This window comes from Micropterus dolomieu, linkage group LG21 (assembly GCF_021292245.1).
Source record: "Micropterus dolomieu isolate WLL.071019.BEF.003 ecotype Adirondacks linkage group LG21, ASM2129224v1, whole genome shotgun sequence".
NCBI lineage: Eukaryota > Metazoa > Chordata > Actinopteri > Centrarchiformes > Centrarchidae > Micropterus > Micropterus dolomieu.
In genome coordinates this window covers 22057059-22079156 of record NC_060170.1, presented here as the reverse complement: position 1 = coordinate 22079156, position 22098 = coordinate 22057059, and the positions used below count along the sequence as shown (strand labels likewise).

General features: G+C 39.6%; 2 protein-coding genes across 6 annotated transcripts in view; both read left to right on the top strand.

Annotated features, from left to right (window-relative positions):
* The first annotated feature begins 162 nt into the window (after positions 1-162).
* LOC123960550 (C2 calcium-dependent domain-containing protein 4C) lies at positions 163-2848 on the top strand. Its single transcript, XM_046035358.1, has 2 exons — positions 163-259; positions 393-2848. The coding sequence occupies exon 2, from the start codon at positions 459-461 to the stop codon at positions 1710-1712; it is 1254 nt and encodes a 417-aa protein (XP_045891314.1). The 5' UTR covers positions 163-259; positions 393-458; the 3' UTR covers positions 1713-2848.
* Positions 2849-3072: 224 nt separating this feature from the next.
* Positions 3073-22098, top strand: part of vps13a (vacuolar protein sorting 13 homolog A) — a 44732-nt gene continuing 25706 nt past the window's right edge. For 2 of the 5 annotated variants that reach the window (XM_046035749.1, XM_046035752.1), the window contains exons 1-39: positions 3073-3234; positions 3897-3940; positions 4045-4087; positions 4171-4266; positions 4745-4846; positions 6001-6110; positions 6286-6345; positions 6680-6739; positions 7091-7171; positions 7618-7672; positions 8109-8236; positions 8465-8571; positions 8703-8874; positions 9711-9773; positions 10536-10668; positions 10831-10925; positions 11709-11851; positions 12137-12338; positions 12432-12546; positions 13984-14120; positions 14349-14481; positions 14873-14990; positions 15142-15286; positions 15559-15670; positions 15962-16137; positions 16266-16431; positions 16595-16674; positions 16806-16865; positions 17052-17250; positions 17385-17501; positions 18222-18325; positions 18621-18788; positions 18993-19300; positions 19428-19575; positions 20300-20471; positions 20640-20764; positions 20874-21043; positions 21321-21577; positions 21840-22024. In XM_046035749.1, the coding sequence (XP_045891705.1) occupies positions 3135-3234; positions 3897-3940; positions 4045-4087; positions 4171-4266; positions 4745-4846; positions 6001-6110; positions 6286-6345; positions 6680-6739; positions 7091-7171; positions 7618-7672; positions 8109-8236; positions 8465-8571; positions 8703-8874; positions 9711-9773; positions 10536-10668; positions 10831-10925; positions 11709-11851; positions 12137-12338; positions 12432-12546; positions 13984-14120; positions 14349-14481; positions 14873-14990; positions 15142-15286; positions 15559-15670; positions 15962-16137; positions 16266-16431; positions 16595-16674; positions 16806-16865; positions 17052-17250; positions 17385-17501; positions 18222-18325; positions 18621-18788; positions 18993-19300; positions 19428-19575; positions 20300-20471; positions 20640-20764; positions 20874-21043; positions 21321-21577; positions 21840-22024 (4989 nt within the window). In that variant the 5' untranslated portion in view covers positions 3073-3134. The remainder of the gene's footprint in view (positions 3235-3896; positions 3941-4044; positions 4088-4170; positions 4267-4744; positions 4847-6000; positions 6111-6285; positions 6346-6679; positions 6740-7090; positions 7172-7617; positions 7673-8108; positions 8237-8464; positions 8572-8702; positions 8875-9710; positions 9774-10535; positions 10669-10830; positions 10926-11708; positions 11852-12136; positions 12339-12431; positions 12547-13983; positions 14121-14348; positions 14482-14872; positions 14991-15141; positions 15287-15558; positions 15671-15961; positions 16138-16265; positions 16432-16594; positions 16675-16805; positions 16866-17051; positions 17251-17384; positions 17502-18221; positions 18326-18620; positions 18789-18992; positions 19301-19427; positions 19576-20299; positions 20472-20639; positions 20765-20873; positions 21044-21320; positions 21578-21839; positions 22025-22098) is intronic. The other 3 variants (XM_046035753.1, XM_046035750.1, XM_046035751.1) reach the window with 2 other exon arrangements.

Sequence of the window (22098 nt, the reverse complement as noted above, 5' to 3'; positions counted from 1 at the left end):
GACATCACATCCTTACCAACTATATGCACACTGATGCACCTGATTCTGATTGCCACCCACCCAGTCTCCAACAGACACTGAGTGACTCGATACACTGTGTCGGTTAGGTGTGTTATTGTGTGTATGTGCGTATACAGCTGGTTTTCTGACGCAGGCAGGGGCGGCAGACCAGTGATGCAGAGCCTCGCACTCACCTTTAAAATCTGTCATTGGCTCATACTCATCCAGATCTTCTTCAGTGGTGGACACATCTCAGCAGGTGAGAAAATATTTGTCATTTCATCATTTGAAATAAACTTTAAATTCCTTGTTAGTTCTGAAAAGTATCTTTTGTTTAATATGTTGTTTGATTGAGTCACCTTAAATAACATTTTTTATTCTTGTTGCCAAAGGGAAAAAGTTGGGATTTGTGTACAAAGACTTACACCGACATCATAATAAATCATCAGAAAATAACTATGTGGGTCCTTGGGAAGATCAGGGAGAGCATGGACAGCATTCCTTTAGAGCTGAGTCGTTACATGGGGAAGTGTGAGGAGGATATCTTTCTCTCTCCTAAGGCGAGTCTCTCTAACAATTTGCACAACAACATCCTCACCCCAGACAAGATCCCAGAGTTCTGCCTGCCGCCGCGGCTTTGCAAGAGAAGCCAGCTGCTGGAAGCTGAGAAAACAGCACCTTACCTGCACGGTCAGAACCAGATACCCAAGAGTAGCACTTCTTCAGACACAACACATATAAAGGCAAATGATGTTAAGACGAAGAATGGTGATGCATCAGTGGCTTGCAAGGCTATAAAGAAACCTTTGCCATTTTCAGCAGAGGGGTATGGCCTGGCTGGGATATATGAGAGCCCCAACACTCGAAGGAAAGAGTCTTTGTTCCACTCAAAGCGCCCTGTTTACATGTTTGATAGAAGCATTGCAACTTCAGCACCCAGGCTGGCAAAGGAGACAAAAGTGCCCAAGAAAACCTTATCTGGGATTCTCCCTCCATTTTTATGCAAGAGCCTGTCAGAGACAGGAAGCACAGAAAGTGAAACACCTTCTTCCAGTGACACCTCTCCCCTCAGTTCCCCTTATAGTGCTAAATCTTCCCTTTACATCCCATCAGACAGTGGCCGTCTTAAAGGAGCAACGTCGTGTCCTTCGTTAATTGACAGCAGGGAGGAGAGAGAGAGGTGGAAGAGTTTAAGTTCAACAACATCTCCCAGTAGCCCTCCAAGCTTAGAGGGAAGCTCACTCACCTTAGCCCCACCTGCCCTGTTCCCACTGGATGTTCTGCAGTGTCAAGAGAGACTTCAGCGTGAGCAAGTCCTCCCTTTGCAGGGCCGTGGTAAAGTGCGCCTCGTCATTGAGCAAACCACATTCTCCACCAACACATTCTCATCCCTGTCCACAGTGAGAGTCCGTGTGGTGTCTGTGGAAGGCCTATGGGATGGTACTGACCGACGAACCCAGAACTGTGCAGTGCATCTGTGTCTGACCCCGGGGAAGATGCAGCAACAGGAGAGCGCCACCATCCGGAACTGCTGCAACCCTGTGTTTAATGAAGATTTCTTCTTTACAGAACTCAGTAGAGAGGATCTGCTGGAACTGCAGCTCAGGTTAAAAGTGGTGGGTAAACCTGCAGCTGGAACACTGAGGAGAGGGACAGTAATTGGAGGGATCAGCCAACCACTGTCTCAGTTACTCTTTCTTAAAAATGGGTAGAGGAGAAACTCAGCAATAAAATGATGAAACTGCATTACATTGATTTCTTTCACAGGGCATATTTTCAAATAAATTGTATATAACATTTACTGAATTTATAGTTAAAATTATAACTATCTCTCCTGCTGGTTGCATTCAATGTTGACAACTTCTTAAAATTTTGACTAACAATTTCTCATAAACAAATATTTTGGAACATAAAGAATCTGAATGAAGACCTAGGCTATATGTATGTGTGTTTATATGTAAAACATTATTGGTCTACAACCCGCTAGTATATATTAACAGTGCTCAATATTTACATTTACATTTACTCATTTGGCAGACGCTTTTATCCAAAGCGACTCACATTTGATTTTATATTCTTATATGAACACATTCACCCTAACAACTTCAAAACAAACAAATACAAATCAATGAATGCAGGTTTAAGATAGTCAAAGATGTAGTTTTTGGGAAACACATTTTTTCTTTAGTGAACTCTTTAATTCTGTTTTGATATAAAAATTTTAAAGTGTAGTCAAGCTTTTCTTCAGTACCTTGCAATGTTTTTATAATACTTGTAACAATAATAATAATTTTATAGAGGTTTGTCAAAGCCCATGTGGTGCTGGTGTGTAACGTAAAAACAATTATTTATTTTCTTGGTCCAGATATTGTTACACTTTTTTGACTTACATGCTAGAAATGTTAAATCCAATGTAAAATATTTTTAGACATATGTTTGAAATGTAAAGTTTGAGCTCTACTCTATGTGAAATCACTTGTTCTGTCCGGCTTAGAAACATTGCAGGAACCCGAGGCTCCTTCAGACTTAGTTATCTATGCTTTTAATATGTCATGTCTGGACTACAATAATGCCAACTTGTTTTAACTGGCCCAGCAGTCTGTTGTGATTGTGCCCTGACTCCTGCAATGTATTTTAAAAAGAATTTTGAAAAGTGTTTGATTTGGCTTGATAACTTGATCTCATAAATTTCTAGTGTCTTTTTTTATTTCCTGTTTTTCTTCACTCCCTTCTGTAAAGCACTTAGTAGAGCAAGTACGCCTACTTATTTGAAAACTGCTAGAAAAATACTAAATCGTGTCAATGTACTGTTTCATTAATGAGTCATTAAAATAAATAGTAAAACAAATACATTTTAATTTGTGAATGTTATTTTGCCAATCTAATTATTAAAGATGTTACATCAGTTATAAAATTATACCACAATTTACTTACCCTGCTCTTTCGCAGTGTTGCACAAGGTGTTGCACCCACCAGTGGATTAATTTTGCCTGAAGTAACCTATCGTGTAATAGGTACGGAATGACGTCAAAGCACGGTTCCGGCACCCAACGCAGGACGTCCTAATCTGACGTTGAGGCAGTCGAGCTCACAGGATGTAAACATGGTGAAGGATAGATGAAAGAAACGCCAAAATGGTTTTCGAAAGCTTGGTGGTAGATGTCCTCAACCGATTTTTAGGGGACTACGTTGTGAACCTTGACTGCTCACAGCTAAAGCTCGGCATATGGGGAGGTAATTGAACTTGTGTTTGTCATTGCAGGGGAGCACCTCGCTCCATGCTAGCTAGCTAATGCTAACGTTAGCCACAAGTCGTGTGACAGAACCTCCCACAGCTGTCAGTGTCCGTTTATCTGTCCCGAAATCTAGTTTCTAGTTAATTGATAGATCAGCATTGTTCATTTCTGACTCTTACAGTGACCTTATATGTTAACAAACCTTAGCTGCAAGGCTGTTTGCTCAGTGCAATTAATGGGAGAAGCGAGCAGTTCAGGGTCACACCCTTTCACACAGCCAGGTTATTTTGCTACTGTGTTTCATACTGAGTCCTTTTTACTAGCTCTACCAGAAAGCCTGATCCTCACAGCTCTGTAAGCTTTCCAGGCAAATGAGAGGATGAGAAGACAGGTTTCAGAGGCACTGCTAAACATGTAAAAAGATTTAGTTTACAACTAACTAAAATACAGTGTCAAATCCTTTGTTTTACCAAACCTGTCATGTATGGCTTTAATAATAAATGTGCCTTATTGCCTGAGTGTTGTATTACGTCAGTAGTGGGGCCAAAGTCCACCTCTTTAGATTGGACTGTGTTCCTATGAGCCTCACAACACTAATCTATTTGGCTCATCAATATGTTCATAATAACACTCAGTAAACATATATTCCTTTCGTCACAGGTGATGCTGTTCTTAGAAATCTTGAAATAAAGGAAAATGCCTTGGTAAGTTGCAAACACATGCTTAAGTAAGCAAAATTTGTCTGTCATTTCATTCTGGCCTTCATGATGGATATGTTTTATAATACTTGACCGTTCTTTTGTTGCAGAGTCAACTTGACATTCCTTTTAAAGTGAGAGCCGGTCATATAGGTGAGAGTGTAGTTACGATCCTCATCTGCCACCTTTCTTTTGGTACAGAGGAAGATTTTCTCACTTTGTGTTTCTGTTAAAAGGTCAGCTGCAGCTAAAGATTCCATGGAAGAACCTCTACACCCAGTCAGTAGAGGCGACACTGGATGGTGTCTATCTGCTCATAGTCCCCACAGCAAGTAAGATCACCATCTATGTCCAATTAAATACATAAAAAATATATGACTTGCGTACTAATAGACACATTGTAGTGTATACTGTCAATCCCCACCATTTCAGTAGACACATGCAGTGCTTGAAGGATATTCACCTGTTGCATATCAGGTTAATATCATATCCCAGACTCCTCATTTTATATAGTCAATATTTTAAAAAACACATTAAAACACCTTTGCAATTTAACGACATGTATTGTAGTGAACAACAATATCCTAAATAATTTAAAATATAACTAATACCAAGTTCAGTCTAATGAATAATCTGTGTGATTAGTGGACAGAGCCAAGTGTAGCACAGATGTCAGACAGATGTCTCTCTCTCGCTTATTTATGACCCTAAAGTACTTGTCTAGATAAACAGGAAACTCAAGCTTAACCTTCTGTACATTTCATTGTTTTGGTGTGGAGACAGTCATTTTCTTGATCCCATTCTTTCCAGGTATAAAGTATGATTCAGAAAAGGAGGAGAAGCAGCTACAGGAGGCTCGTCAGAGGGAACTACAGCGGATAGAGGAAACAAAGCTGAAGGCTGCAGAGCAAGGTCAGGGTTCAGCTTTGAAGGGGACTGTGTGTGTGGTGTGTGTAGGTGAGAGTGAGTCTAGCAGCTGTAAGAGTATCTGCGTAAAGCCAGGTATTTTTGCTTCCTAGTAAATTTTCAACAGGTTTCAGTGACATTCTCTGGCCAACCTGTAAGAGAGAATATGCGGTGATGCAGTATCAAGTGATGACACTCACTGTTGGGTTGGGTTTAAAGCCATGTGGTCATGGTTTGTGTGGTTGCGAGTTCCTGTGTTGTTTCTGGAGCAGCCAGCAGTTTTTAACACTTTTCTGTGGTTTAGCACTGCCTAGCCAAAACCCACTGACCCAAGCCGCGTTGTGTGAGCGTCTTGCCAACATGTGTATCGTACTGAATACTAAGAACCGTATGAATAGATCACCAGCTAACAGTTTTTCAGGTCCTCTAGTGGTCAACAGTGCTACAGCTTTATTTTATTAGCCTTTTTATTAGCCTTTTTATTAGCTTTAACAGCTAGAACTATAGATATATGCAATAAGATAGAAAATATTTCCTCCTTGATATTTGACTCATGACACTGTTTCAGTGCCATTTACTGTTCAACTATAAAGACTATATCTTCCTTCCAAGCATTCAAATTTAGAGAGAGCAAATTCAAATTCAGATAGGATATTTCAGGATCAGCGCTACACTAGCATGTAGGTGCGGTACTCACACTGCATTGTAAGGCTAAGTCCAATGTTACTAATAAAGCTAAAGTGCATTTAGTGCTTAATAACAAATTAAAATATGCAAGGTTTTTATGTTTCATGACAAATCCTGAATAAAGATGGTCTAGATGTAACTTAGTCTAATTGTTAGTCTTGCTCTCATTCTCACTTAATGACAAAAAAAATAATATTTGACTAAAAGATGACACCAATTTATGGTGAGATGGTGTGTTGTATTTAAAAGCAATGATAGAAAGGTTTAAACAAAGAAGACAGACATGCTGTTAAAAAGACAAACATGCTGTTACTGAATGATAGTAGGGGTATGGGTAAGGTCCTTCAAACCCTCCCTTTGTTATGCAGGAGCAAGAATTCAAATAATTGTTCCTAAAACAAAGCTTCAGGAAAGCTGCAGGACCAGATCAGTTCTCATATTCATCATCATTCATTTTTGTTTGTGTATGACAGAGAACCCTAATTTGGAAAAGCAGGACACCTTCGTGGAGAAACTTGTCACTCAGGTCATCAAAAACTTGCAGGTCAAGATCTCTAACATTCACGTACGCTATGAAGATGATGTAAGTATTCAAGCTGAGCTACCTTTGTGGTGTATGCATGTATAGCATAGCTCAAATTCAAATGAACTCACATTTGTGCTTGTTAAATAAGCAGTACAATGATGGCTCATGCAGAGTAAATATAGTCTTAACCAGTCTATAGGCTTAGCTCTTATTTCTCATGTGTTTTCCACAGGTCACTAATCCAGACTCTCCTTTGTCATTCGGAGTGTCACTTAAAAACCTCAGTCTTCAGGTAATGTGTTGTAATGTTACTCCTGGTAGATTATATCCTATATTAATTTCAGCAATTAAGGTGTTTTAGGAATGAATACATGAAAATACATAATTATATATGTAATCTCATTAAGGCCCCCGTAAAAACTAAACTCAGATTCATTCTCAACACTGCTCAACTGAGTATAGTTTTTTTTTTTGTCTTCCATTTTATGATTGCTTTTGTATAACTGTATATTGTCTACTACGTAGCAGAAGACAGTTACAAACTTAATTTTACTTTACAACCTGTTGTAATGTGACAAATAAACCTTCCTTCTACCTTCTACCTCACTGCTTATTTGACCTTACAGACAGCTGACAAGAACTGGAAACCCAGTCTATTGGATGAAAATTCCAGGCTTTTCTTCAAGGTAAGAAATCCTGTACTTTACAGCCTATACATATATATTTTATTCTATCAAATGCATCCTGTGTGACACTGCATGTTTTTTTGAAAATGCATTTGATTCTTTTGTCCCTTCCGAGAATCTCAAAGTTAAATTAAACTGACACTGAACTGGTTTAGGCAATTGAAACAAGTTGGTTTGTTCCTGTGAAATGGGTTTGTCAGCAGTTGTTCAAGGAACCAGTCTTGTTTCCTCATAGCTTGAGTGTGGGCTCTGATCCAAACTGTAGTAATTTGTGTACACTGTCAGCTATGTTATGTCCTCATGGCAAACATCTGCAGTACTCTAATTGCTATGTGTTTTCCTTCTTCTCAGTTGGTTCAACTAGACAGCCTGTTTGCCTACTGGAATGTCAACTCAGTACTCTTCTCCAATCACAATGCAGATGAGGCCTTGGTGAGTCACCCTAATATTGCTGTGGTGCATTTTGTCTCCACCCGCCTGGATTTAGCCATGCCATTGTCTGTCTTATTCTGCTTTATAGAGGCTGAAGACACAACCTCATTATTGTGCGCACACAGAACAATCTTTGACAGCCAGTTTTCACTTTCGGACAGCAGAACAGTTTCAAAGTTACTTAGCCACAATATGAAAGGCTTTTTTTTTTCAAATCCTTTTAAAGCCATTACTACAATTCTCTTGGTGAATATTGGAAAAAGATTTCTGCAAATGCTTCTGAGATCGATGTAGATTTTGTTAACCGTTCATTTCATCCACAAAGACTCTTTCTTGATCATCAACATGTTGTTAAAGCAGTGATGAAAATAGTTAAGAGGTTAAAAAAAGATTAAAGAAAACAGGTAAAATGTAAATGAAGCTTCTCTCCCTGTGTCTTTGTATAGCGATGTCTCCAGAGGAGCTTGGAAATTCAAAAATCTCCTGTCAGCCATGACTTCAGTGAGTGTCTCACTCTCTTCCTTTTTTAAATTTTGTGCCAACCACCTAATTAAACCCACCTAAAGCCACTTTACTTGACATGCATGAATTGATATTTTGCATATAGAATGTGAACTAACACTTGGTATGTAATGCTTTGCACTGACACTGCAGTGCCTGAAAGAATGTGTGAATAACAGCCTGATTCAACGTAAAAAAACATTTTAGATTTTCAGCACAGGTTTTGTTTTGAGTTTCAATTGAAGGCTCAAAGATTGTTGAAATGCTAACCTTGCTAAAAAAAAAAAACATTCACAATTTTCAGTCCCCCTTGTTGCCCATTTAAACATAAAGCCATCTTCAGTTAAGTTGAAGTTATGTATTTGTAAATATTTCACTAGTGCGGCAACGTTGACAGTTGGCTTTTAGTAATCTATTTCTTGTTGCTGTTTCACAGTTTTTCGTCCCATCTCAGCGGACGCTAAACTGCGGATGAATCCCAGGTCAGATGTGGATTTCTCCTCTCCCAAAGTGGACCTAATGGTCAATCTCCGCGAGGTGGCCTTTGAACTCAACAGACCCCAGGTAGGTGTCTGTGTGTTATGTAAAAACCCTTTCTCTATGTAAAAGACTTAGTTAAAACAGAGTTTTTAGAGCGAGAGAAAGAAAAATAGAGAGAAGTTAAAGACAAACAAGTTGAATGAGTTCAGATTCTAAAAGGCCAGATAGGAAGAGAAGTTGTTCAGTGATGATAACTGCACTTCTGTCAGTACTCTGTGCCAAAGAGTAATTGCTGACTTCCTCTCTTTTCAGTACATTAGCATCTTGGAGCTGCTGGGCTCAGTGGATATGATGTCACGAAACCTGCCGTACAGGAAGTACAGACCTATGGTTCACATTCACAACAATGCCCGTTTATGGTCAGTAAACACTTTTACAATTTGACTTTGATTTTTGAATGCCATATGACTATATGCCGTCTGACATTGTACCACCCTTGGATGTGATGCTACTTAATATTGCAGATTGTGAAGTTGACTGTACATTGCAGGTGGAAGTACGTGATCACGAGCATCCTGGAGGTGGATGTGAAGCCTCGGCTCCACATGTGGTCATGGCCGCACATTCGCCATCACCGACAGATGGTAAAATGCTACCGAAAGCTCTACAAGAACAAAATCACCAGTAAGAAACCCAGCGAGGACCTGATCAAGTCACTAGAGGTGGGACAGGGCCGGTTACTTTATAACCAGTTGTATTACAGAAATGTCCACCGTGACCTATACCTCAATGGGCTATATACAGACAGCTGTATCCTGCCCCAGTATCAGCCAAAACCACAAAATATACCAAAACTAATATTGTCTAAAAAAAAATCTTCTTACTAATGGTCTCATTTGCTTGTGTACGTCAACAGTATTAAATTGAGACTGTTTCATAACTCATTTTAAGCTCCTTGCAGTATGTTTAACATCCTAATGTTTGGTCAACTTAGAGCTTCATTTGATATTAGGAGAAGGGGTCAACACAAGATTTTTCTGTATTTGTCTTTCAATGTCTAGATAGAGGTAAGTCTTTGATTATGGTAGGTAGGTACCACGGTAGGTAGACTTTGCCTAACTAAAGTTGTTTCTGTTGGGACATTGCTGCTAGTGCAAGTTAAAGTTCAGACCTGCTGTTTCTGCTTGATTGTATGCTGGCAAATACCTACTTGACTACAGTGACCATAATTCATTGCCTATATGAAATATAATATGAGATGCAAGTAGTAAGATATTACCCTCTCAGTATCATGTTAGTGGTGCATTTACTCTTTGCTCTAGCCATAATTACTTAACCACATATCCAGTGTTCAACCCTATGAAAGTGCATCTGAGATTCATGATGTATTTCCGAGAAATACAACATTAAATCTAAAGGTCTTTTCCTCTGTCTCTCCTCTGCTCTGTATGCATCATCTTTTCCTGATGCGATAAATAATTGAATTATAGTAATTGATGCATGGAGTAACAAGAAGCTGCTAAAAGCTCTAATCAGTTTGTCTTGTATCTAATCTCAGGAGCCCGAGAAGACCTTGGATATTTTTAACATCACTTTGGCCCGACAGCAGGCTGAGGTGGAGGTAAGCTCTCTGTCTTACCTACTGTTCAGTTGGCATCTTCACTGTGTGTACTTACTTTGTACTGGAACTGTAGCATAAAGTTTAATGACTGCAGTATTGTTTCTAACAAATTATGTATAATAATACTTTTCCATTCATCCAGTGGATTTAAGAAAAAATAGACGCATAAATGATACACAGTGCATTTCCTTTTTGGGAATCTATTGTACAAGTCCACCAACATACCCATATGACCAAAGTGATACAAGACTAAACACAAAACAGTGGTTGCAACAGTTATCAGCAGCTGCATCTTGTGGTTAAGGTTCAGGCTGAAGTGTCATACATGAACTTTGTTTCACTTCACTACTGAAGTCCCTGTACTTCACAACTGGCTAGAAATCCTTACATAAGCTTGGCATTCCTGTACACTGACCGCAATTTTACAGCACAGTATTTCTCATACAGTATATTGCTATTGGTGGAAAGCAAAGTAATATTTTGTTTTGGATTAATTTCAGGTGACAAATAATGAATATATGCTTCTTTGGCTTATGATCTCTGTGCTGACTCAAACTGAATAGAGAAAACAGAGAAGCCTTAATACTTCCGGAAGTAAAATACCAACATATGTTAAACATTTTTATACACAATTAGTTTAGATGTTTGAATTAGTCTTGGTGTCGGGGTAAGAAGGTGTGTTTCTCATAAACAGTATAAAAAACAAAGTTAGGGCTCTTAACTGTTTGTTGTTGTTGTTGTTTTTTTTTTTTACTTCCCCAGGCGAGCAAGGCAGGCCTGTGTATTTACCGTCCAGGGATAAAGATGGAGGAAGAAAAGTCTCAGGGTTGGATCAGTTGGATGTGGAATTGGGGAGGAGAGGCTGAAACACAAACAAAAGAGGTCAAGACTGGAGGTAGGATGTACAAAATAGACACACAAGTAAATAAAAGGTAATATGCACATGTGGCAAACAGGACCAAAGCTCCAGTTTTTGTAGTAACAATTTATGGTGTTGGCTAATGCTTGTATTCTTTCTATTCCATTTATTCCCTCTTGTCCTGTCTCTCGGTCTCAGGTTTTGACGAGCTGTTAACCCCTGCTGAAAAAGCCAAACTCTACACTGCCATTGGATACAGTGACACTGCTGCTAATCCTAACCTGCCAAAGGATGTGAGTCACTGACACCCACTTGTCAACCAATAATATACTTTTGTTTGGCTCTCCATCCCACTGAAACAATAATACTTTTTATGAATCATGCTTTTTATTGTGACCTTAATAAAAAAATTTCTCCAACAACCTAAACCATAGCAAATTATATAATATGTACATATATTAACAGATAACAAGATAACCAATGTCTATTGAAAAGCAAAGTATTCAAAAACAAGAAATAAAAGGGAGAAAGAAAATAAAAATAAATTCAGAGCTAAATCCCCAGCATCTACTTATATCCCCGTGATACCGATCAGCGTTCACTCACGCACAGGATACTATGTACGTACTGTGTGTTTAAGACATGTTTAAGGTACATTTACAAAATATAAAAATAAATGATAGGAAGCTCTTTCTGCTAGGGTATGATAGTTCTTGTAATGTTCAAGAGGCATAAAGTTACCGATGGCCCCAGACTGTTCTTCTCTGTGATCTTTTGCCAGAAAGTGACCTATAAGGGGCAACAAAAAATCGTGCAGTAGATATGGGCGGCTGTGGCTTAGATGAAGAGCGGATCGCCCACTTATTGGAAGTGTGTGTGTGAATGATTAGTTTCTTTCTGATGCAGTTGGCACATTTCATGGTAGCCATCAGTGCATGTATGTGTGTGATTAGGGTGACTGTGACATGCAGTGTGAAGTGCTTTGAGTGGTTAGAAGACTAGAAAGTAGAGGAGAGGCTATTTACCATAGGCTGTATGGTACTTTAATTGTGTACTGTCTTGTCATTTCTTTATAGTTTGAGGACATGAAGGTAAATTTCCACATGGAGAGACTGTCTGTGTCCATCAAAGACAACAAGGACAAAAATGAGATCATCAGGCTGACTGTGGGAGAACTCAAGTCCACACTCACACAGAGATCTGGAGCACAAGCCATCAAGTTTGTCAAATTTTCTTAATGGAGTACTTTTTTTTTTTAATGGAGATGGCTTTGTTGTATTAGTTCTGTATGTTGTAAAGAGAATCTGGTCACGCAGTAGTTTGTGGTTTTACATGTTGGACCGAGTCTACAAAGTAGCAACCTTGTAGCTGGTGTTTTATTTATTCAGCAGGGTGGATACAGGACATCATAGGGCCATCCCTTTTGCTCTCAGTTCTTACAGTATATCTCTTCCTTAGGATCCTGGCATTGGTGGCACTGACATTTAGTTTCTTTTCTTATTAGAGTCACAGCCCAGCTTAGTTTGTTTGAAGTCACAGGCTTGGCCAGTAACCGGCCTGCACCAACCCTGCTGTCTTCAAGGAAGGCAGCCACAGGAGCAGGGACCCCGCTGCTTTGCATCCTATTTGAGACTAATCCGCTGGATGAGAGTGCTAACCAACGGCTTCATGTGGAATCACAACCCTTGGAAATCATCTATGATTCTGTGAGTGGTGTCTGTCAGTTTGCATGTGTGGCATGAAAAAAAACATGACAGGAGTACATAATAAATGTAGTCTTTGCCTGTGTGTCTGTGCAGATAACAGTGAACAGCGTGTCAGTGTTCTTCATGCCTCCTGATGACCTGCAGCTAGATGACCTCACCAACGCCACCCTCATGAAACTGGAGCAGTTTAGAGATCGCACAGCCACTGGTCAGTTGCACATACATGGACAAACATGTTATAACAGCTACTGTTTATCAGATAGTATTGGAAGTAACACATTACAAAAGTAACTCAATTACAGTAATGTATAAATTTTTGCTGTAACGCAGTAATATAACGCATTACAAAAAAATCTGTAATATTATACCCTTACAATCTCAGTAACGCACGTTACAACCCATTATAACCCAAAATTAAGTGGTCTTTTTTTAATAATTCACCAACACCGAGAAACATTTCGCCACGAGAATGAGTAAAAGAGTAACGTTATTTCCTTTTGCTGGAATCCGATGGTCGAGATTGCACAGTGCAAACTACGGGGGAGCTCAGCTCCTCTTAACAAGATGGTAGCTTCCCTGATAGATCATGTGTAAATAGAGTTCTATAGGCTGAGTGTTTGTGCTTTAATTACTTTTTTAAATTACTTTTATAATTAGAGAGGCTGCTGTCAGTTCATCCTGACTGATCCGTCGGAGTGTCGGGGGATTCAAGTAATCAATGACGTTAGGCTGCTGTACCTTGTGCGTAAATGTGCACAGCGTCTTTCTAAATGGGGAGATGATTCATCCTGTTTCACCCCTCACCCTGCGCTATTAATCAGAAGGTTAATGTTTATGACAAAGACCCACCCAATCCGCACATCACTACAATCCACTTATGCAGACACACCTTACTATCAGAATAATAGGCCCATTAAATAGCAGTTAAAGTAACTCTAATGTAAAGCATTACAATTCAGAGACAGTAATACTGTAATATAACTAATTACTGTGACAAGTAACTAGTAATCTATAATGTATTACATTTTGGAAGTAAGTTGCTCAACACTAATATCAGAGGTTGATTTCATGCCTAGTCACAACTCAACTGATGGGCAGTTGTTTACATTTCTTAGTCCTTTTTTAGCTGGGTCATATTCATTTTTCTGCATGTTTACACACAGCCTGCATGTCTCAGTCACAGAGGCACTTGGATTATGGTGTTCCTGTTTATTTTCTTCAGACTGATTGTTTCCTGAGATTGTTTGAAGTTCAAAGCAATTTTTTTTTCTACAATGGCATGAGTCACTGTAATTAATTTGGGCACATTCAACAAGACTCTATGATACTGATAATATATCATACTTTTTATTACTAAAGTTAATAGCATATCAGTGTTTATTCGACCCGCATTGAGTATAAAATGAGGAAATGACTTAATGGCATGTATTCCATTCAACTAATACCTAAATCATTCCTTATAGATGTATGATTGATGCATGAAATGAATTGTACTGCTTGACGTTTAACTTACTTTAATTAATTAAATCAAAATAATTCTACTTATGTCATGAAAGTCTACTCTGTTTGATTACAAAGCTGTTGTATTGCCTTTTTCTGTTCTGGCAATGATTGATAAGTGAATGTAATTTTGTTTTTTTTTTAGGTCTAATGTATGTGATCGAAACACAGAAAGTTCTTGACCTGAAGGTGAACCTGATGGCCTCCTATGTCATTGTCCCACAGACTGGCTTTTACAATGGCTCTCAGAACATCCTACTGTTGGATCTTGGGCATTTCAAGGTCAGAAAGTGTAAAGCTTGAAACCGACAATCTTAAACTGGTCCTACTTTTGACCATGAGGTTCTATACAAATCAATAATTATTGTAGTTTCCCTGAAGATTAACTGTAAAACAAAACGCCAAGAGAATAATCCTTTTGAGTCTTTTTCCAAAGGTTTAATTTGAAGCCTTTAGAGTTGCACAGTTTAACATTTTTAATTTGTAAAAAAAACATCATTGTCTTTTCAGATGTCTAGTAAAAGCAAAAAGCATCTGCCTCAGCTGTCAGCGTTCTCCAGCAACATTGAAGACATCATGTCCAGAGCATACGACAGCTTTGACATACAGCTTAGTAGCCTGCAGTTCCTTTATAGCAAACCAGGTACACACACACACGAGAGCATGCACTTGTCACATATCAAAGGTTCTTTGCTGGGACTTTGCGGAAACTGAGAGGTCACATATAAGCTGACAGTTTGTTTAAGCTACTGTTTGAAAGTTGGGATTGGGAAGCTCAAACTTTTTAGATATTGTTGAGAGAAAACTCTATTGAGAAAATGCCTTTAAGGTGTGTGGTTAACTCTTGTGGCCCTGTTGGCTGTACTTTGTCTTAGCCAAGAATAATAAATAATACATAGACATCAGAAGATATTGCTCAGAGCTATGAAGATGTTTGGTGTTTAGGAAGGGGTCATACACATAAATTGCTCCAACAAAATATTTGTGTGTTTGGTTTTGTTTGTGTGGAAAAAAATAAAACATTTCTGTGGTAGATGGTGACTGGAAAATGGCCCGTATGCAGAAACACTCACCACTCCACATCTTAGAGCCAGTCGATCTAAAAGTTGTTTTCAGCAGGGCGATGGTCATCAAAGACTCCCGCATGGCAAAGTAAGTTTGCAGTATTTTTACCCCCCATACATGCAGTTATTTTGTTTCCCATATTGTAAGGATTAAAGGTGCTAGGCAGAATGTGTGTGTTAAAGGTCATACGTGTGTGTGTGTGTGTCTTTGTGTTTCCATTTTTGCATATGTGTTCCAGGTATAAGATGTCTGGAGAGCTTCCTCTGCTCTCTCTTCGTATTTCTGATGATAAACTTCGAAGTGTTCTGCAGCTGGTAGAAAGCATCCCACTGCCTCAGAGCAGACCTGCTGGACACGGCACTGGTCCATCCTCTACTACAAAGGTAAGAACAGCAGGATGGTCCAAAGTGTGGTCCTTGTCCACATTTTGTGTGGATCAGATCAATTACCTAGGGGGAATAACAAAAAACTGTTTTAGGCAACAACCAACTTTGTTTCTGTGATATTTACGTGTTACTGCAGTCCTCATACCTCTAAATAAAGAAATTGTTGTTGTATAATTGTTCAATAATAACACTGTCAGATTTGAACAAATTCAGTGAGTTAATAAGTTTTTTACTGATGTGTCTCCTGTTTTGTGTTTTTTCGTCCTCAGCCAAAGCAGTCCTTCACCCCACAGCTCACTCCTAGAAGACCTCTGAACTTAGCTGACCAGCGTTCCTCTGTCATGTTTGAGTCATGTGAGACCATCAGCATCACCTCATTGGGTATGATACACTGCTCACTCTATAGCCATGTCCTCCTCGCTCACACCCCTCATGCTTACACATACAGTATCTCACAAAAGTGAGTACACACCTCACATTGTTGCCAGCGGTTTACACATTAATGGCTGTGTGATGTGTTATTTTGAGGGGACAGCAAATTTACACTGTTATACAAGGTGTAAACTCACTACTTTACATTGTAGCAAAGTGTCATTTCTTCAGTGTTGTCCCAATATTTGATGTAATCAAATATTTACAAAAATGTATTTTTCTTTTTTTGTCACCCCTTAGGGTCAGACGAAGATTTGTTCTACGATGCTCCCAGCTCTCCCATCAGTGAGCAAGCCTTCTTTGCAGACAATCCCATGCCGCTGCGCTACGCAGACTTAAACAAAAGAAAAGGTCTGGTCAAGGAGGATCCTCAGAAGAACATGACTGACTTCACCATGACATTTGAAATCAGTGAGGTACAGAGAGGTCTTGTTGAACTATGTGACAAACATATTAATTATCTCATTGTCTTTCCCAGTATTCTAATTTCTTTTTCCTTTGTCCCATTACATTCTCTTTCTCTATGTCCTCCTTGTTCACCTAGCTTTCTGTTCAGTTGTGTCGTCTGTCTGGGGATCAGGAGGTCACAGTGCTCCACTTGGACATAGAGGGTCTGGGCACTGAACTGAAACTACGCACCTTTGACATGACATCTAACACCTACCTACGAGAGATCTGCCTCAAGTGTCCTGAATACATGGGTCAGGAATGTGTGTCAATTTACTTTTACTTTAGCCAGTCCAGGAGACCTAAATTAATAACTCAAATGTTTGGTGATTACAAACATTCTAATAAGCATTTGTGAATATAAGTCAGGTGAGTCTTGGCTGCAGTTCTTTTTAGTCATGTTTTATTTGCTTCCTCCTTGCATAGATTCTGAAGAGAAGCAGGTTCAGCTGATCACCACTCTCGACAACACAGAAGAGGACCTGCTCACCCTGGAGTATATTAAAGTACATGTGATATCATATGTTAAAATAGATTCATCTGTTTGCAGTAGTTCCAAAATTGTCAGTATCCTGAATGATTATTTTGTAAATGGTGGTAAATGGCTTTCTCATTGAGGATTATATTTCTTTTCTAGGCTGATAAGACTGGACCTGAGTTCAAGTCCCAACACAATAATACAGAGCAGCTCATCAAGGTGAGGGAAAAGTTATTCTATTCCTGATGTGTTAGAGTTACATATTTTAAAACCAAACATATCATTATGTTCACGACAGTGTAAGAACAAAAAGTAGAAGAACAGAAATGTTTTGATGCAAAAAAAGCAACAATGCCATTGAATTATTCTGCTCTACCAACATTTTAACACTGCATTCCCCATCAGGTGACCTTCTCATCCCTGGACGTCCATCTCCATACAGAGGCTCTACTCAACACCATGAACTTCCTCAACAACCTCCTTCCTCCATCCACTAAGAAGGAGGGAGGGCAGGAGGAGCTCCCCACCATCCCTGAAGAGGATGAGGCAGAGGCAGAGAAGGAGGGAGAGAAGAAGGAGGAAGCTACTTTAACCAGGAAAAGAAGTAACTCATTCTAATAAACCCTTGCAGATTTTCATTAAATTTCACATTACAAAGCCATCATTTGTCTTTGGACTTCTTCACAATATGTCTTTAATTACTCCCCCTTTTTTTTATCATTACATTTTTTCCTACAGGTACCAAGAAATCAAAGTTTGCAGATGTGGTGAATTTGCATATCAGAGCTGATCTCCGCTGTCTGAAGGTTTTCATTCGAGGACAGAAAGCCAGGATCTCTGAGATTAGTATTGAAGGTATGGGAGTCTGGTGACATCCCCTGCTTCATAACCCCCATTAATTTCAGCTCTTTTTCTTAGCATTTATGTGTATATTGCTTCCTATGTCACTGTTTCATCAATCAAAAATGTTGTTGCATGTCCCCGTGTCCCTCTGTTGCCACCTAAAGTTCTTTATTAGGGACCAAAGCAGCGAAGCTGCTGGAGCCCTGTTGTTTTTGTTGTTATTATTCTTCTTCTTTCTTTCTTCTTTTTCTCCGCTAAAAGTGTTTGGGCAGCAAAAACTGCAGGACAAAAATTCACCATAATTGGCACGTAGGTTGCAAATTCCACCCACTACTTAGGCAAAAAAAAAGTAGCCCTCATATACTTAATGGTGACACAAAATGTCGCATGTGGGTTGAACATTTCACCCAGTAGTCAGGTACATATAATGAAACACTCTGATCTCAAGGTGATGCTGTAAAAATCAAGTTTGCGTTTCGCCTGTTATCTCAAAGTCCAAATTCTTTCATCACTTTAATCTCTCAAGTTGTCTGCTTCTGTCTCCTCTGTTCTCCTCTGTTTTTCACGACTTGCTTGGATCCCGATCATTGCCGCTCGTGGCTATATTTTATAGTGGTCTTATGGTGCAACCTTTCTGACTTGATCCTCCGTGTACTGCACTTGACAAGTACGCCATTAAGTGGGAAATACAAAGAAATATTTTCACATTGTCTCACTTTCTCAACCGTCCAGGACTTGTTTCTGAAGTTTTGATGAGGAAAAAGGAGATGGAGGTTCTGGCCAACCTGAGGAGCATTGTGATCCTAGACTGCGACAAAGATGCATTTTACAAGAAGGTAGAATCACAAAGTGACCAACCTTCAAAAATATGAAGACTCCATGCAAATCTAGTTTGTGGCAATGCACTTAATGTGATCTTAACTTTTCTCTTTGTCCTATAATAATCCTATTCTGTCTTTAAGTCTGTATTTATATTTTGTCTCTTCCTGTGTTTTTAACTGCTTGTGCTTCTGGTATTCATAAATGTTTGACCACATTAGTTGCTGTAAGAATAGTAGCTGACTGATGAAAGTGGTTTCTCTTTCCTGTATAGCTCAGTTTATTTTAATTCTGCTCTCATTCAATTCTTAGGCTGTGTCCATAGCGGATAAGGAAGTATTTGCTTTCCGCATGGTGAACTATACAAATGCAACAGAAGGAGACGCCTATCTGGACATGTCTAAAGTTGACACCTCTGTCACACTGACTGTGGGATGCATCCAGGTCATCTTCCTCAACAAGTTTGTCTCCTCTATACTGGTACGAAACACACATCCCTGTCACAATCCAAGACTCAGACATAATGATAATGATGGTAGAGCCCACATGCACATTTATTTGTGTATTACTCACTTAAAACCTTAATTTTCTAATCATGCAACACATTAATTATTCCTTGTTCCCAATTTTCCCAACCCCAATAATTTCTCTCCTACTACTGGTCCATTCTTTCTCCCCCCCCAGGCATTCATCAATAACTTCCAGGAGGCCAAAGATGCCCTTGCTGAGGTGACAGTCCAGGCTGCAGAAAAGGCAGCATCAGGAGTGAAGGAGCTGGCAGAGCGGAGCACTCGGATTGCTCTGAACGTCCACTTCAATGCGCCTGTCATCTTCCTACCCCAGTCCTCCTCTTCCTCCAATGTCATTGTAGCTGACCTTGGTCTGCTGTCTGTCAAAAACCATTTTGCCAAGCAGCCATTTAAAAGTGATGCTAAGATCCCGCCTGTTGTGGATATAATGACTGTCACACTGACTGACCTCAAGATGTACAGGTCAGAGACTTTATGATAAAACAGTGAACTATAATTAAATGTTTTCTTGCTGAAAGTAGAACGATAATAATCGCATATTCTCTAGATTACTTCTCTCATTACTCTCTCATTTTGTTGGTTCTTCCAGGACCACATACATAAATGAAAGTTTTCAGGGAGAGATCCAGCTGTTAAAGCCAGTCAGCCTGGACTTGGCAATCCAGAGAAATCTTTCATCCAACTGGTACCACAGCATACCTGACATAGAGATCACTGCTCATCTGAAGCCGATGAATGTAAGTAATAATAATAATAATAATAATAATAATCCTTATTTGTAGAGCACTTTTCAAAAACAAGTTACAAAGTGCTTTAACAAGTGTAAAGAATAATACAAAAAAAGATAAGAGCATGAAAATTTAATATAAAATTAGTAAAATACAATAAAATAAAAGGGATAAAATAAAGTCAAATAAGATCGGGAAAGGCTCTCCTATAAAAGTATGTTTTAAGAAGGGACTTAAAAGAGTTCACTGACTCAGCCGACCTGATTTCCTCGGGCAGGCTGTTCCAGAGCCTCGGGGCCCTGACAGCAAACGCTCTGTCCCCTTTAGTTTTCAGTCGAGACTCTGGAACAGACAACAGACCTCTGCCCGAGGATCTCAAGGTACGTGCTGATGCGTATGGGACTAAAAGGTCAGAAATATAACAAGGCGAGAGGCCATGAAGAGCTTTAAAAGTGATCAATAGAATTAGTAGTGCTGTATGGTAGCAAGTTTCTTAAATGATACCTATTGGATTCATAATTAACAGGCCTATTGATTAGGCTATACTCTGGATAATACAGTGTTATGATTATATTAGTGATAGACTATGTTTTCTGCTTCTGTCTGTCTCTCTGTGTGCATTTTTGTCTGTATTGATATCTGATTCCAAGATTAGGGAGATGCTTATGGTGAATGTTTGATCACAAACTGTCCCAAGTATAGTATTGTCAAATCCTGTGTCTGTTCCCAACAGCTGATCCTCAGCCAGGATGACATGACAGTGGTCTTGAGGACTCTGGGTGAGAACCTGTCCGAGAAGTCAGATGCTGTCCCACCTCCAGCTTGTCCGCCCACCACGGACCCCTCCTCTGACTCTGTATCCAACAAAGAGTCCCAGGGCTCTGGAACCACTGGACCAGCCAGCAGTAAGGAGTTTTGGTTATGCTTGTTTGTACTTATTTTTGTAAAGTGGTTGATGAGTATGTTTTTGTCAGTCATCAAACTGAAAATGGACCTGGAAATATTTTAAACCATTGTAATCCAAAACTAATAAGCTTTTTAAACATGTGGCTTGTGCTGTGATAACTCTGTAGGTAACACAGTAGTGACGGCTGCTGTTGTAGAGACCCAGAAAAACAACAAGCTGAAGACCACACTCAAATTAGACTTCAAGTTCGACTCAATGACGTTGATCTTGTATAGCCCGAATGGGAATGAGGTAATGCATATACGCACGCACACATACACACACACACAGTAACAAGTACAGTAATTAAATAATTTTACAAGACTTGCCTAGCTAACATACTGTATCTGTCATTATCTAGACACAGCTGTTGGATTCACATGATGAGCAGCTGAAGCTGGCAGAGTTTACTCTCGGCACCATCTCCACCTCCGTCCACATGTTCTCAGATAGCTCAATGAAGGCCTCAGTCCGACTGGCTGCCTGCCTTCTAGATGACAAGAGACCCAGAATCAAGATGGTCACCCCGAGGTACTAGAGATCCACAAACACACACACAGACATGTGCACATTTTTGTAAGTATAGATAAACACTTTACTCTAAAGTTTTACACTCAGTAAGATGTACATTGTCTATGCACATCCAATCAGAGATAATATTGGAATCACTTCTCATTCTTCACTCAGTCTCTCTTTTATGTCCTCCTTTGTCGCTGATCATCTGTGACATTTCATACTGTCTCTCTGTCCTGTCCTCCACATCCCTCTTATGGATATCTTTAACCCCCTTAACCTACGTCTTCTCCAGGATGATGGCAATGCGTCCTGGTGCAGAACAGAACATGATGGTGGAAGTGAACTACCGTCAGGGCCGTGACGGCACCACTTTGGACACATTGGTGCAGGATGTGTACCTGTGTGCCAGCATGGAGTTCCTCCTCACGGTGGCAGATGTCTTTCTGAAGGCCACCCAGCAGGGCTTTGCTCAAGTGCCACAACCCAAGACCAGTACTGGAGCGGGAGATAAAAAGAACATTAACTCCTCCGTCACATCTAAAGAGTCCGGTGAGTTAACCATCTGTAGTTAACTGACAGTATATTCTGAAGTGATTTTTTTTGATTCTGCAAGTTCTCCTAATCAGACACGTGGAGAACTTGTGGAAGAAATTAAATGTTTTTCTTTTGGATCTTTTTTTGAGTCTTTTGTAACATAATGTATTATATACAGTATAACTGTAAGGTATGAAGGTGTGGAGTTACAGAACAATTTAATTAATAAATTGCGTCTCATTCTGCCTGAACTGATGTTTTCCTCTGCCACTGTCAGCTGCAGCTCCAGCCGCGCTGTCAAAGACGGAGATGAATGTTCTGGTCCGTAACCCGCAAATTGTGTTTGTGGCTGACCTGACACGTGCTGACGCCCCCACCCTGGTGATGACCACACAGTGTGAACTACTGATGAAAAGTAGCGCGGAGGGATCACAGATGACTGCTGTTATCAAGGACCTCAAGGTTTGTTTTCTCATTGTAATGTAACCCTGAAAAGGCACATAATTGAAAGAATTAAAATGTTATCTTGCAAGCAA

Bases quoted from the DNA above. Each gene is read 5' to 3' on its own strand.
- LOC123960550 (XM_046035358.1), top strand. From the start codon at position 459: ATGTGGGTCCTTGGGAAGATCAGGGAGAGCATGGACAGCATTCCTTTA.